General features: G+C 42.0%; 1 protein-coding gene across 1 annotated transcript in view; it reads right to left on the bottom strand.

Moving 5' to 3' along the window:
• Positions 1–5,070: 5,070 nt before the first annotated feature.
• The window catches only part of LOC137615334 (DNA repair nuclease APEX1-like), a 63,876-nt gene continuing 53,139 nt past the window's right edge, over positions 5,071–15,807 (bottom strand). The window contains exon 7 of the mRNA XM_068345132.1: positions 5,071–5,739. Within this exon, the coding sequence (XP_068201233.1) occupies positions 5,619–5,739 (121 nt within the window). The 3' untranslated portion in view covers positions 5,071–5,618. The remainder of the gene's footprint in view (positions 5,740–15,807) is intronic.

Here is a 15,807-nt window from a genome sequence, read left to right as displayed (position 1 = left end):
ACCCAGTACTGGTGAGGCTAAAAATCTTAGTTACAGTTACAGTAAGAAGGGAGTGTTATGATGCTGAACACCAAGATGGAAGAAAGAAAATGGAATCAGAGGTACAGTAAGAGGCTAACATATGAGAGCAGCTAGAGGACAAAAGGATGCTGCTAAGATCAAGAAATATGTGGTGCACTGATGCCACTTACAACCTACAGGGGCAGAGTTAGGGACTGAAGGGACTCTACAAAGACTTCAGTAATACATACATTGTCTCACATACAGTGCATTGACAGCAATCACTCCCTACTGAAACAATGAAGACCGAATACAATTCATGTCAACGAATAGGGTTATGAAATTACATTGTTTAATATATAATTCTGAGCCATAAGAGGAGGAATTTGACATATGAAAGTACAATATGTCAGACTTCTATAATTACAAGTTTCTTTCCTGAATCATACCCCAATATCTTTCATGATGTTATTTTAGATGGTAAAATTACTTGACTGTGTTGAAATATGTATAATTATTTTCCATGTACTGTACTGTAGTATTATCTTTAGGTAAATATCTGATAAACGCATAAATATAAGCAGTTTGAGATCATTAATAATGAAATGACAATGCTTTGAAGTTCCCTGAGACCTTGGTATGGAGAAATACAGTATATGTACTGTGTTAGAGGCTGACGATCTTTCTGGAGGGGTTAATGTCCAAGGTCCATCAAGATCTTTTGTCTCAATATTTTTGATCGAGAAAGAATGCATCCTTAATATATTACAAGATCTTTTAGTATTCCAATTAACAATGGAATTCGATTAATAAATTTGAGCTGTTTTACCCAGTGCTGGGGCCTGCGAGATTATCAAGAGACAAAGCAAAACAGGATTTTCCTGCAGTTATACTTGGAAGTAAAAGTTTGAAAGGTTGGACATGAAAATGGAAGAAAGTAAGTTGTAATGGAGGTTAAGTGAAGGGAATTATAATATGTGTCCAGCTTGGGAGTGAAAGAGCACTGGAAAGACTCGTAAGTAATACCTATAGTGCTGGTAGATATACCGCCAATGGGGCTAATCCAATATTAACCACAAATACAGTATGTCAGAAACAAAATATCATCTGACAATGAGAGAAAATATTGATGAAAAATTATGAGAAAGTCCAACCAATTCAAAATACAGTAAGTTCCCTACATGTTAACAAGATAGCTTAGCAAGTAATAATAATAATATGTTCCAATAGTGGGTTCATAACTCCAACATTAACTGAGGCCTTCAAATCCCAACCCTTACCAATTTAATCTTTATTATTTTCAGTCAGTTGGTTTTGCTATTGGTGAGATAGTCTACATATGTATCAAGAATTCGTACAGCTACTTCTACTTAATAAAATACTTTATATATAGGTCAAAATATCTTATATCTATTGCACACAGGTTCTTAGCTCATAAAATTCATAAGGTGAATGCTCTCATCTTAGAAACTTATTGTAGAGTAACTACAGTACTTTGGTCAAGTTAAGGATGAGATCTAAGAAGTCTAGGGGATTAAAGTTTGGGGTTATTTGGGAGAACAAAGTTCATTTTGGCAAGGCGAGAAGCTCGACAATGCCAATTAACAGTCTTTTTACATTATAAAGATATCACAATATCTAATCAAACTAACAGATAAACCTGTACTTCTGTCTTTCCTTTTTTAGAGAAATTTACTTAGTTACATCAGAACTATCCAGACTTCTAAATTTCATGTCTGGTATTTTCTTGATCTGCATACTTTATTCTTTCTCAAGGCCACATAATACTCATCAAATATCTAATTAAAACTTCTACTTACCCAAATGAATTCATTGTGTTTGAAGTCAAAGATAACATTAAAAAACTAAAGGTGGAAAGCCCCAGATACGATGGAATAACTCCCGAGATGATACCAGGTGAAAATGAAATGACCGCCAGAATACTTACAAGATTACTTTGTAGAATGTGACATGAACAGGAAAAACCTGATGAATGGAAGTTAAAAGTGTTGGTGAAAATTTTGTGGAGTCCTACGTTATTATGGAATTCCTCTTAAATGCGTAAATTTGATTAAGTCTGTTCATGAGCATAGCAAGTGCAAAGTTAATGTTAATGGAGTCCTATCAAATGAATTTCCAGTGAAAAGTGGAGTAATCCAAGGGAATGTGCTGTCACCTATGTTGTTTATCCTTCACATGGATTTTGTAATGCATAGAACAGTTGGGAATGGAGAAGGATTGGACTGGATTGGTAACACAAAATTAACTGACCTAGAATATGCTGATGACACTGTCCTTATTAGCAGAACACCACAGGACCTGCAAAACCTGCTTACCTCAATGCATGAAATATCACATGAGGTTGGGTTTAAGATAAATAGAAGAAAGACAGAGATGATGAGAATGGAATATGTAATGGAAGATGAAATATCATTAGAAGGAATAGGGATTAATGAGGTAGAATCATTTAAATATTTACGAACTATGATCTCCAATACAAAATATTTAGAATTTGAGTTTAATGAAAGATTGAAAAAAGCAAATCAGATAATGGCTAGGATAAGTTAAGTTTGGAAAGAAAATTGCCTGAAATTGCATGTAAAAATCGGCTATATGTCAGTTTAGCAAGATCGGTGTTAGTGTATGGACATGCGTCGTGGTATGACAATGAAACAATATCCGAACAGATTTTGTAGATTAAGAACAAAGCCCTTAGAAGAATATTGGAAGTTAAATGGCAGGACAGGATTAGAAATGAAACTATAAGAGAGATTACTCAAGTGCGTTATGTGGTCGAGATCAGAGTGAGGGGCAGATGGAGATGGTTGGGGCATGCACTTCCCACTCCCCATAAGAGATTAGTTCACCAAACTTTCAACTTTGCTCTACAAGGTACTAGAAGAGTTGAAAGACCCAGGCCTACATGGCTGAGAACTATGAAAATTGAAGTTGGAGATGATGAATGGAGAAGTATCAATTTAAACGCTCAAGATAGAGACGACAGGCAAAATCTAACCGAGGGCCTTTGCGTCAATAGGCTTAGGAGAGGATGATGATGCTGAAATGATTTCTGGGATATTTAAAATCATATGCTGATCTATGAATATTTGTAAAAAACTAACATTTTATTCTAAAAAAATGTTACCTTTCTCGGATCAATTTCATAGCTTTAGTGCCGAATCACATGCACAAATATTCAAAACTATCAAAGAAACATTTCCCTTAGCAAATTCCACGTAATTCTTTGAAATTCCAAACGTAAAATTCAAATTGTAATGACATAAACTACAGTTACCCTTAGTTTTTCAATATGAATTAAAAGATTTAAATACTAATAAAATACTCAATTGGAAAGAAAATTTAGCTTACTTTTATATATTGCAAATAGAACACTAGAACAAACTAAAAGAAGTAATTAATGAGCTTCAAAATGGCACCAAAATAAAAAATATTGTGAAAAATACAGAAGTCTTCAAGCTTATTAGTTTGCTAGAAAGAAGTAAATTTTTTAATAATAGCTTTGGCCACATCCCCCACCCCATATAATTTTAAAGGGTTATTATTTTATATTCAACCATATTTTACTAACCTTCATCCAAATCAAACTGTCGAAGGGTATAACTGAATCATTTCAAATAGCAGATTGAAACTTCATAACATCAGTCTCATCCAGTAATTTTCAATTACCTATAGTAAATACTATCCCCAGAAGCTATTCCACAGCATTAACTAACTTTTAACTCTGAAAAAGACAAAATATTTTGAAAATAAAGTACAGCTTGTTATTGTGCAGATGAGAACAAAAATTACAATACAAAACATTCTTCTTTCCCACAGTTATCCCTATGTTAAGGGGTTGGTTGCCTCTTCCCCCAAACCTATTCTTTCTTTCCCTATCACACTTCATCTCATCTCACCATCTAATTCTGCTTTCCTCTTGATCTTCCCCATTAACCCTTTTACCCCCAGGCTCTTTGTAAATTTCCAACCCTTAACCCCCAAGGGGTTATTTTTTTCCCAGCACATTTTGCAGTATATGTTTTTTAAATTGCTCTAACAGCCTTAATTTTTGTCATAGAGAGGTCAGGTTGGTCTCATTCTCTTGGAAAATGCCTGAATTTTTTCACAAAATTATCAAAAATATGGAAAAAAAAAAAATTTCATAGCATTTTTTTGCAAGGACGTACTGGTACTGTACTTCCATGGGGGTAAAGGGATGGGTTTTGTGAAACGTACCAGTACGTCCTTTGGGGGTAAAAGGGTCAACATATTCTTCCCAAGCTCTCAATCCATCCCATGACACACTTATCACCTCTGTAATCATTACTACTAAGCCTGCAATTCTTCGGATTTCATCATTTTCCATTCTTTCAAGCAGTGATATCCCATAATCCCCTTCAGCATTCTCCTCTCTGTTCTCTCGAGCTTTACTTCCACTTTTCTACTTAGAGCCCACGTTACCAATCCATACATCAACACTGGTTCTATTACTGTGCTATAATTCTTGACTTATAACTTCATTGATATTTTCTAATCACATAGCACTCCTGCAACGTCCCTCCACTTCCCCATGGTTGCTTTTATCCTATTCTTAACCCTTTTACCCCCAAGCTATGTTGAACTTTCAAGCACATTTTGCTATATCTTTTTTTTTCAAATTGCTCTAACAGCCTTAGAGAGGTCAGGTTGGTCTTATTCTTTTGGAAAAGCCCAAAGTTTCTCATAAAGTTATCAAAAATATGTAAAAACATGTAAATAACAGTTTTTTGCAAGGACGTACCAGTACGTTCATGGGGGTAAAGGGATGAGTTTTGTGAAACGTACCAGTGCGTCCATTGGGGGTAAAAGGGTTAACTTCCACCTTACATCCTCCCTCCTAGCTTATAGTAGATCCCAAAACAAACAGCCACCTAAATCAAAATCTAAAAAAGTCATATGATCAAACATACTTAAAAATTTATTAGGATCAAAACCAAGTCTAACAAAAAAAGCTTCTCTCATATATTCTAATCTGCATTTCATTCACATGCAAAACCTTTACATTCTTAAAAATAGAATAAAACTTTAAGACAGTATTCGTGAAATTTTATTCATGGCTTTCCTCACACATCAAACTCCTAAATATATAAAATACACTTCAGGATATTCACAACAAAATTAAATATTTATTTTCAAAATTGAAATTGTTAAACATGTTATAGCCTTAACAACAATACTACAGTGTATTGAATAATTAAGGACAGAGTAATTCACGCCAAAGCAGGTAAGAAAATGTACCAAATACTCAAGCAAACAATAAATGTTTATGATAAAATTTACCCTTTTTTTAAATTGTAATTTATTCACATAACTGTATTATCAAGACAATGACATTACCAGATACATCAATTTACAATATTGTAAAAAAATTCTTCACAAATACTTCAGTCAAACTTGACGACTTACGAAAAAATATGTATAAAACAATAATCTAAATATAGTATCATGTACTGACCATGACATTAAAGGAGGATGAAGAAATCTACAAATGGAGAAGAAAAATGGCGGTTCAATGATATCTTTGATGACACAGCATGAATGATGGCCTTTAGAGTCTTGCAGCTTTTGGAACTTCATTTCTAATCAAAGTGCATCAGCAGTGTGATGGGGCAGTGATCCGACCCATATAGTGAAGTTCGAATCACATTATCACAGAGGTTAGGGATAATACGCTCTGAGAGGACATAATAATCAAGTCTCCTGAAAAAATAAAAAATATGTTATTTTGATAATAAAATAAATTTTTGAATATACTTACCCGGTGATTATAATAGCTGCAACTCTGTTGCCCGACAGAAAACTCTACGGTAAAAACTCGCCAGCGATCGCTACACAGGTTGCGGGTGTGCCCAACAGCGCCATCTGTCGTCCAGATACCCAGTACTCAATGTAAACAAAAGACTCAATTTTCTCCTCGTTCCACTGCGTCTCTATTGGGGGAGGAAGGGAGGGTCCTTTAATTTATAATCACCGGGTAAGTATATTCAAAAATTTATTTTATTATCAAAATAACATTTTTCAATATTTAACTTAGCCGGTGATTATAATAGCTGATTCACACCCAGGGGGGTGGGTAGAGACCAGCAATATATGTTTACATTATTATGAGCTAAGAGTTTTTATTTCATTTTAGAAGTTATCAAAATAACAAAAACAAAATAAATAGGTACCTGGTAAGGAAGTCGACTTGAACAATTTCTCTGCCTTTTAAGTACGTCTTCCTTACGGAGCCTCGCGATCCTCTTAGGATGCTGAACGACCCCTAGGATCTGAAGTATCAAGGGTTGCAACCCATACAACAGGACCTCATCAAAACCCCTAATCTAGGCGCTCTCAAGAAATGACTTTGACCACCCGCCAAATCAACCAGGATGCGAAAGGCTTCTTAGCCTTCCGGACAACCCAAAAAACAACAATAAAAACATTTCAAGAGAAAGATTAAAAGGGTATGGAATTAGGGAATTGTAGTGGTTGAGCCCTCACCCACTACTGCACTCGCTGCTACGAATGGTTCCAGTGTGTAGCAGTTCTTGTAAAGAGACTGGACATCTTTCAAGTAAAGTGACGCGAACACTGACTTGCTTCTCCAATAGGTTGCGTCCATTATACTTTGCAGAGATATATTTTGCTTAAAGGCCACGTAAGTTGTTACAGCTCTAACTTCGTGCGTCTTCACCTTAAGCAAAGTTCGGTCTTCCTCACTCAGATGTGAATGAGCTTCTCGTATTAACAATCTGATAAAGTCTGACCAAGCATTCTTTGACAAAGGCAAGGATGGTTTCTTAACTGAACACCATAAAGCTTCAGATTGGCCTTGTAAAGGTTTAGTACGCTTTAAATAGAACTTAAGAGCTCTAACAGGGCATAAGACTCTTTCTAGTTCATTGCCTACGATCTCCGATAAGCTGGGGATATCGAAAGATTTAGGCCAAGGCCGAGAAGGCAGCTCATTTTTGGCTAGAAAACCAAGTTGTAGCGAACAAGTGGCTTTTTCTGACGAAAATCCTATGTTCTTGCTGAAGGCATGAGTCTCACTGACTCTTTTAGCCGAGGCTAAGCATACCAGGAAAAGAGTCTTAAGAGTGAGATCTTTCAGGGAGGCTGATTGTAACGGCTCCAACCTGTCTGATATGAAGAATCTTAGTACCACGTCTAAATTTCATCCAGGGGTAGCCAAACGACGCTCCTTGGTGGTCTCAAAAGACTTAAGGAGGTCTTGCAGATCTTTATGTTTGGAAATTTCTAAGCCTCTATGCCGGAAGACCGATGCCAACATGCTTCTGTAGCCCTTGATAGTGGGAGCTGAAAGGGATCGTCCTTTTCTCAGGTAAAAGAGAAAAACAGCTATTTGAGCTACAGAGGTACTGGTCGAGGATACAGAAACTGACTTGCACCAGTCTCGGAAGACTTCCCACTTCGATAGGTAGACTCTAATGGAAGAAGCTCTCCTTGCTCTAGCAATCGCACTGGCTGCTTCCTTCGAAAAGCCTCTAGCTCTCGAGAGTCTTTCGATAGACTGAAGGCAGTCAGACGAAGAGCGTGGAGGCTTTGGAGTACCTTCTTTACGTGTGGCTGACGTAGAAGGTCTACCCTTAGAGGAAGACTACTGGGAACGTCTACTAACCATCGAAGTATCTCGGTGAACCATTCTCTCGCGGGCCAGAGGGAAGCAACTAACGTGAACCTTGTCCCTTCGTGAGAGGCGAACTTCTGCAGTACCTTGTTGACAATCTTGAACGGTGGGAATGCGTAGAGATCCAGATGTGACCAATCTAGGAGGAAAGCATCTATATGTATTGCTGCTGGGTCCGGGACTGGAGAGCAATAGATTGGAAGCCTCTTGGTCAGCGAGGTTGCAAAGAGATCTATGGATGGTTTTACCCCAAGTGGCCCAAAGTCTCTTGCACACATCCTTGTGGAGGGTCCATTCGGTTGGAATTACTTGCCCTTTCCGACTGAGACAATCTGCTATGACGTTCAAGTCGCCTTGGATGAACCTCGTTATTAGGTAGATGTCTTGACCTATTGAACAGATGAGCAGGTCCCTTGTGATCTCGTACCACGTCAGTGAGTGGGTACCTCCTTGTTTGGAGATGTACGCCAAGGCCGTGGTGATGTCCGAGTTAACTTCCACCACTTTGCCTCGAAGGAGAGACTTGAAGCTTTTCAAGGCCAGATGTACTGCCAACAGCTCCTTGCAGTTGATATGCATGCTCCTCTGACTCGAGTTCCACAGTCCTGAGCATTCCCGACCGTCTAGTGTCGCGCCCCAGCCCGCGTCCGAGAAGAGAACGTGATTGGGAGTCTGAACAGCCAGGGGAAGACCCTCTCTTAGGTTGATATTGTCCTTCCACCAAGTCAGACAAGACTTTATCTTTTCGGAAACCGGGATCGAGACCGCTTCTAGCGTCTTGTCCTTTTTCCAGTGAAAAGCTAGATGGTATTGAAGAGGACGGAGGTGTAGTCTTCCTAGTGACACTAATTGTTCCACGGATGACAGCGTCCCTACCAGACTCATCCACAGCCTGACTGAGCAGCGTTCCTTCTTCAGCATCTTCTGGATGGATAGCAGGGCTTGATCTATTCTGGGGGCTGATCGTCTTGTTGTTCAGCAACGTCCTCATCAGAGGGTTCCTCATCCGAAAACTGATGAGGAAACGGCAACGGAGTGGGCAACGTCTGGCTCGCTGAGTCTGGTCGCACAGGTGGATGCGTGACGGAGCCGGACGCAATATCATGGAACTGCTGCACAGTCTGTGAACTGTCAACAACCATGGGTGAGCGAGGAAGCACAGCGTCAACCCGAGACTGTCTAGACCGTCTGGGTTGTGCAGTCAACACCCTACCGGGTTGCTGAGGTTGACGCACTGCGTCAAAACAAGTCACCTCTGCTGGTTGTTGAACGTCCTGAACGTCAACAACCACCTCCGAGCGTCGCTTAACGACAACGTGCGGCTGACAACCCACACTGGGTCGCATCGGTGGAGGAACCACCTCAACTGGCAGACGCGAGTAGGTTACCTCAGCGTCAACAGGGCGCACAACCGACCGGTTGGAAGGTTGTTGGCCAGAGGGTTCGGTAGCAACCTTCTCCGCATTAAAGTCCTCTATCAAGGACGCAAGCTTGGACTGCATGTCTTGCAGCAAAGCCCATTTAGGGTCTACGGGAGCAGGTGTGGCAACAGACGGGGTTAGCGACTGAGGCGGTACCGTTTACCATCCCTGAAAGCCTTGTTATGCGTGACATAATTGTACAGCAAAACTTCAAAGGCTCGAAAACAGCTGTGAAGTTGACCTGCAAACAACTTGGAGCGTCTCCTGGCCAGGCGCCAGGGAGAGTCTACGAGAATTGAGAAGTCTATCTGGGCAGAAGCATGAACTCCCAAGCCGAGAACTTCTCTCGTGTCATATCAGACTCTCGCTCTATAAACCAGTTTAAAGAAGGGAAAGCAAAGGCTGTATCCCCCAAACTCCTCCTGGTGGAAAACCAGTCGCCTAGCCAACGTAAAGCTTTCTAGGAGAGCGAGAGAGCACTAGCTTAAAAACAACGGCTTCGAAGTAGCTAGGCCTAGTGTAAGCTCTGACGTTTAGGCGAACGAGGAGCAGCAGTTACAAAAAGATAAGGACAAAGATCCTTAAAAAAATCATCAAGATTTAATTAAAGTCCATAGGAGGCTAAGCAGCTTTAGGCTCCTCTCCATCTGACAGAGTCCTCAAGGGAATATCAGTAGGAGGGGGAACAGCAACTTCCTCATCTACAGGAACCTAGTCCGATAAAAGCTGAGTCTCAAGCAAGGGAGAGACCTACCGTGGTGGCAATGCTTTACAAGCAGAGTCCACACTCACTGGTGCATTAGTAGCGGACCAGAACGCAACGTCATGTAACTGCTTGACAGTCTGTGAACTGTCAACAACTGAACTGTCAACCACAACAGGTGCGTGAGGACGCACAGCGTCCACTCGAGACTGCTTTGACTGTCTAGACTGAGCAGTCAAAACAACTCTAGAATGCGGAGGTTGACGCACAGCGTCAAAACAAGTCAACTCCGATTGTTAGTGAACGTCTTGAACGTCAACAGGAGCATCAGCAAGTGGCCTAACGTCCAAATGCGGCTGAAAAACCACACGAGACCGCATCGAGTGTGGTTCTAAACAACCTGACTGACGTGACTAAGCTACGCCAACGTCAACAGTAAGCACAAAGGAACGTTAGGTTGGCTGAAAGCCAGGATATCGATGAGATAAACGGCTAGACTCAACGGACTAATCGGCAGAATAGTCTTCCATAAGGGAGGCAAGCATATACTGCATGTCTTGCCATACAACCCATTAAGGATCAACGGAAATGGTTGTGGTAAGAGACGAGGGTAACGTCTGTAACCGCAACACTTTGCCTACAAAAAAAGACTCTCGGAGTCTGTGTTACGCTTTTGTTAGGCGGCGAGCAGTTATCCGATGACTGCATAGGGTCAGAGCTGTCCTAATGGTTGTAACCAGGACGCTGGACCTGTCCTGAAAGGACTGACTTTCGCTTAAGGGCTTCGAAACCTTGTGACAGGTTTCTTATGCGAAAAGCCTTCGGATGACGAGGAGAAACGTCTCTCTCGTTTTATGGTAGGGGAGATCTTGGTAAGATACACCCGATACCATAGAAGGAAAACGTCTGTTCGTTGGTCAAGGCCTCTCGAACCCATAAGTCGTTTGACATTACTTCTCCCCTGGGCTTGGGAGCATGTAAGAGGTCCCGGACTAGGTGAACGACAGGCACGAACAGACGAACCCTCGAAAGCAACACTGTAACACTTTGCGCATATCACTTTATCACTTCGATTTTCTGTTTTGCACTTATTTCACTGAAATCGAAACTTTTACTGATTTCTACCTGAAACACGCAATTCTACCCTTCATTAAAAGGTAGTAATTGCGAAATCAGTCGTATAATGCAAGCTCATTAATACCAGCAAAAAAAAGAAAACATTTTAAGATAAAAAAATCAGTTGCTGGGAAAGAGACTAAACACTAGTTCATATAACTACGTTTTCAATCTCTCACCGCACATAGCCTGGGGACGAGAATAAAAAACTAAAACGTTTTATCCTTCCTCCCCTTACAGCGACTAGGGACGAGAGTAACACGAGAACAACGTCACCCGCTTGAACGGAACGTTTTCTCTCCTCTCTCTCCCTCCGTCTCTATCTCTCTCTCTCTTTCTATCTTGATTTCGCACCTAAGAGAAGAGCCCAATTATATTTCGTCAAAAAACATGTTATTTGACTAAAGGAAAAAACTGAAAGGTTTTTCAAATAAAAAGTTCCTTTAAAATAGAATTTAAAACATTTAAGCTAAGAAAGAATGAACAAAACGTCAGAATCGATTTACTCTTACTGCAAAGTGAAACCGTGATACACTCTCTCTCTATCGTAACGATAGAGCGCATGTTGAACGTCCTGAACGTCAACTACTGCGTAGCATAAGTAAACTAAACGTTAGTTCATCTTTGAAAACAGTACGAAGACTATCAAAGAAATTCTTTCATAAAATATTACATTTAAAAAGTTTTAAATCCTTAGCTCTTTATAAGCTAATTACGATATAAAGGGCTCAACGTTGATTAACTTCGGTTTCCAAGTTAGGACCGCCTACTCTCAGGAAAGGTCTATATAAACAAAACATTAAAATGTTATTTTCCTTAGTAAAATAAATTTTTGAATATACTTACCCGATGATCATGTAGCTGCAACTCTGTTGCTCGACAGAAAAAACCTACGGTCGGGATACGCCAGCGATCGCTATACAGGTGGGGGTGTACAACAACAGCGCCATCTGTCGAGTAGGTACTCAGGTACTTCTTGTCAACAAGAACCAATTTTCTCCTCGGTCCACTGGGTCTCTATGGGGAGGAAGGGAGGGTCCTTAAATTCATGATCATCGGGTAAGTATATTCAAAAATTTATTTTACTAAGGAAAATAACATTTTTCAATATTAATCTTACCCGATGATCATGTAGCTGATTCACACCCAGGGGGGTGGGTGGAGACCAGCATACATGTTAACATAAGAAGCTAAGTATCCCGTATTTCATTTTAGCAGTTATTCAAAATAACAAACATAAAATAAATAAGTACCTGGTAAGGAAGACGACTTGAACAATTACTCTGCCTTTTTAAGTACGTCTTCCTTACTGAGCCTCGCGATCCTCATAGGATGCTGAGCGACTCCTAGGAGCTGAAGTATGAAGGGTTGCAACCCATACTAAAGGTCCTCATCAAAACCTCTAATCTAGGCGCTTCCCAAGAAATGATTTTGACCATCCGCCAAATCAAGTAGGATGCGAAAGGCTTCTTAGCCTTCCGGACAACCCAAAAATATTTCAAGAGAAAGATTAAAAAGGTTCTGGAATTAGGGAATTGTAGTGGTGGAGCCCCCACCACTACTGCACTCGTTGCTACGAATGGTCCCAGAGTGTAGCAGTTCTCGTAAAGAGACTGGACATTCTTAAGATAAAAGACGCGAACACTGATTTGCTTTCCAATAGGTTGCGTCGAATATACTTTGCAGAGATCTATTTTGTTCAAAGGCCACGGAAGTTGTGACAGCTCTAACTTCGTGTGTCCTTACCTTCAGCCAAGCTTGGTCTTCCTCATTCAGAAGGGAATGAGCTTCTCGTATTAACAGTCTGATAAAATAGGGTAAAGAATTCTCTGACATAGGCAGAGATGGATTCTTAACTGAACACCATAAAGCTTCAGACGGGCCTCTTAAAGGTTTTAAAATAGAACTTAAGAGCTCTTACAGGACATAATACTCTTTCTAGTTCATTTCCAACCATACGATAAGTTTGGAATATCGAACGATATTGGTCAAGGCCGAGAAGGCAGCTCGTGTTTGGCTAGAAAACCAAGTTGTAGAACATGTAGCCGTTTCGGATGAGAATCCGATGTTGCTGCTGAAGGCATGAATCTCACCGACTCTTTTAGCTGTGGTTAAGCATATCAGGAAAAGAGTCTTAAAGGTGAGATCTTTCAGGGAGGCTGATTGAAGTGGTTCGAACCTGTCTGACATAAGGAATCTTAGAACCACGTCTAAATTCCAACCAGGTGTAACCAAACGACGCTCCTTCGTGGTCTCAAAAGACTTAAGGAGGTCCTGTAGATCTTTATTGTTGGAAAGATCTAAGCCTCTGTGACGGAAGACTGATGCCAACATGCTACTGTAACCCTAGATAGTGGGAGCTGAAAGAGATCGTTCTTTCCTCAGATATAAGAGGAAGTCAGCTATTTGAGTTACAGAGGTACTGGTCGAGGAAACGGATACTGACTTGCACCAGTTTCGGAAGATTTCCCACTTCGATTGGTAGACTCTAAGGGTGGATGTTCTCCTTGCTCTAGCAATCGCTCTGGTTGCCTCCTTCGAAAAACCTCTAGTTCTCGAGAGTCTTTCGATAGTCTGAAGGCAGTCAGACGAAGAGCGTGGAGGCCTTGGAGTACCTTCTTTACGCGTGGCAGACGTAGCAGGTCCACCCTTAGGGGAAGTGTTCTGGGAACGTCTACTAGCCATCGAAGTACCTCGGTGAGTTATTCTCTCGCGGGCCAGAGGGAAGCAACTAGCGTCAACTTTGTCCCTTCGTGAGAGGCAAACTTCTGCAGTACCTTGTTGACAATCTAGAACGGAGGGAATGCATATAGATCTAGATGTGACCAATCTAGAAGAAAGGCATCTATATGAACTACTGATGGGTCCGGGATAGGTGAGCAAAGTATTGGGAGCCTCTTGGTCATCGAGGTTGCGAAGAGATCTATGGTTGGCTGGCCCCAGGTGGCCCAAAGTCTCTTGCATACATCCTTGTGGAGGGTCCAATATGTTGGAATTATTAGTCCCTTCCTACTGAGACAATCTGCTATGACATTCAAGTTGCCTTGGATGAACCTCGTTACTAGTGAAAAGTCTAGACCTGTTGAACAGGAGAGGAGGTCTCTTGCGAACTCGTACCATGTCAGAGAGTAGGTCCCTCCTTGCTTGGAGATGTACCTCAAAGCAGGGTGTTGTCCGTGTTCACCTCCACCACTTTGCCTAGAAGGAGAGACCTGAAGCTTTCCCAGGTCAGACGTACTGCCAGTAGCTTCTTGCAGTTGAAATGCATTGTCCTTTGACTCGAGTTCCATAATCCCGAGCATTCCCTACCGCCTAATGTCGCACCCCAGCCTACGTCCGATGCGTCCGAGAAGAGAACGTGGTTGGGAGTCTGAACAGTCAGGGGAAGACCCTTTCAAAGGTTGATAAAGTCCTTTCACCAAGTCAGACCAGACTTTATCTTACCGGAAACCGGGATCGAGACCGCTTCTAGCGTCTTGTCCTTTTCCAGTGAAAAGCTAGATGATACAGAAGAGGACGGAGGTGTAGTCTTCCAAGTGACACAAATTGAACCACGGATGACAGTGTCCTAACCAGACTCATCCACAGCCTGACAGGGCAGTGTTCCTTCTTCAGCATCTTCTGGATGGATAACAGGGCTGGGGGTTGATCGTCTTGTTCAGCAATGTCCTCATCAGAGGGTTCCTCATCCGAAACTGATGAGGAAACGGCAACGGAGTGGGCAACGTCTGACTCGCTGAATCCGGTCGCCCTGGTGGATGCGTGACGGAGCCGGACACAAGATCATGGTACTGCTGCACAGTCTGTGAACTGTCAACCATGGGGACGCGAGGAAGAACAGTGTCAACCCGAAACTGTCTAGACTGTCTGGGTTGTGCAGTCAACCCCCTACCGGGTTGCTGAGGATGCCGCACTGCGTCACAACAAATCACCTCTGCTGGTTGTTGAACGTCTTCCTAGTGACACACTGAACGTCCACAACCACCTCCGAGAGTCGCTTAACGTCAACGTGCGACTGGCAACCCACACTGGGTCGCACCGGTGGAGGAACCACCTCAACTGGCGGACGTGAGTAGGATACCTCAGCGTCAACAGGGCGTACAACCAACCGGTAGAAAGGTTGTTGGCTAGGAGGTTCTTCTCCGTAAAAAATCCTCTATCAAGGACACAAGCTTGGACTGCATGTCTTGCAACAAAGCCCATTAGGGTCTATGGGAGCAGGTGTGGCAACAGACGGGGTTAGCGACCGAAGCGGAACCATTTACCATCCCTGGAAGCCTTGTTATGCTTTAATTAAAGTCCATAGGAGGCTAAGCAGCTTAAGGCTCCTCTCCAAATGACAGAGTCCTCAAAGGAATATCAGAAGGAGGGAGAACAGCACTTTCTCATCTACAGGAACCATGTCCGAGAAAAGCTAGGTTATCTCAGTGAGGGTCTCACTGGTGCATAAGCAGCAGACCAGAAGGCAACGTTATGTAACTGCTTGACAGTCTGTGAACTGTCAAAAACTGAACTGTCAACCACAACAGGTGCATGAGGACATACAGCACTGGTGCATTAGTAGCAGACCAGAAGGCAACGTCATGTAACTGCTTGACAGTCTGTGAGCTGGCAACAACCAAAGCTGTGTGGGGAAGCCTCAACTCCTGACTGACTAGTCTGCTGCGGGTGAGTGGCGGTAACCACAGTGGGTTGCGGAGGCTGACACACCGTGTCAAAACACGGCAGCTTGTGGTAGCTCACACACGGCAACGGAGTGCTCCGTGTGTCTGTGGGAGTCAGCATGCGTCTGGCAGGGTAGACTGCGCATGGGTGGAGGAGCTCTCACAACAAGAGTGTGGGAGCAGGCAGCCATGCTGGGCGCACAACCGTGGCAGGTTGTAGGCAAACGGGTG

The sequence above is a fragment of the Palaemon carinicauda genome, chromosome 21 (assembly GCF_036898095.1).
Source record: "Palaemon carinicauda isolate YSFRI2023 chromosome 21, ASM3689809v2, whole genome shotgun sequence".
NCBI classification, from domain to species: Eukaryota; Metazoa; Arthropoda; class Malacostraca; order Decapoda; family Palaemonidae; genus Palaemon; species Palaemon carinicauda.
The sequence above is the reverse complement of the archived record's forward strand: the minus strand, read 5'-3'. Positions and strand labels throughout refer to the sequence as shown.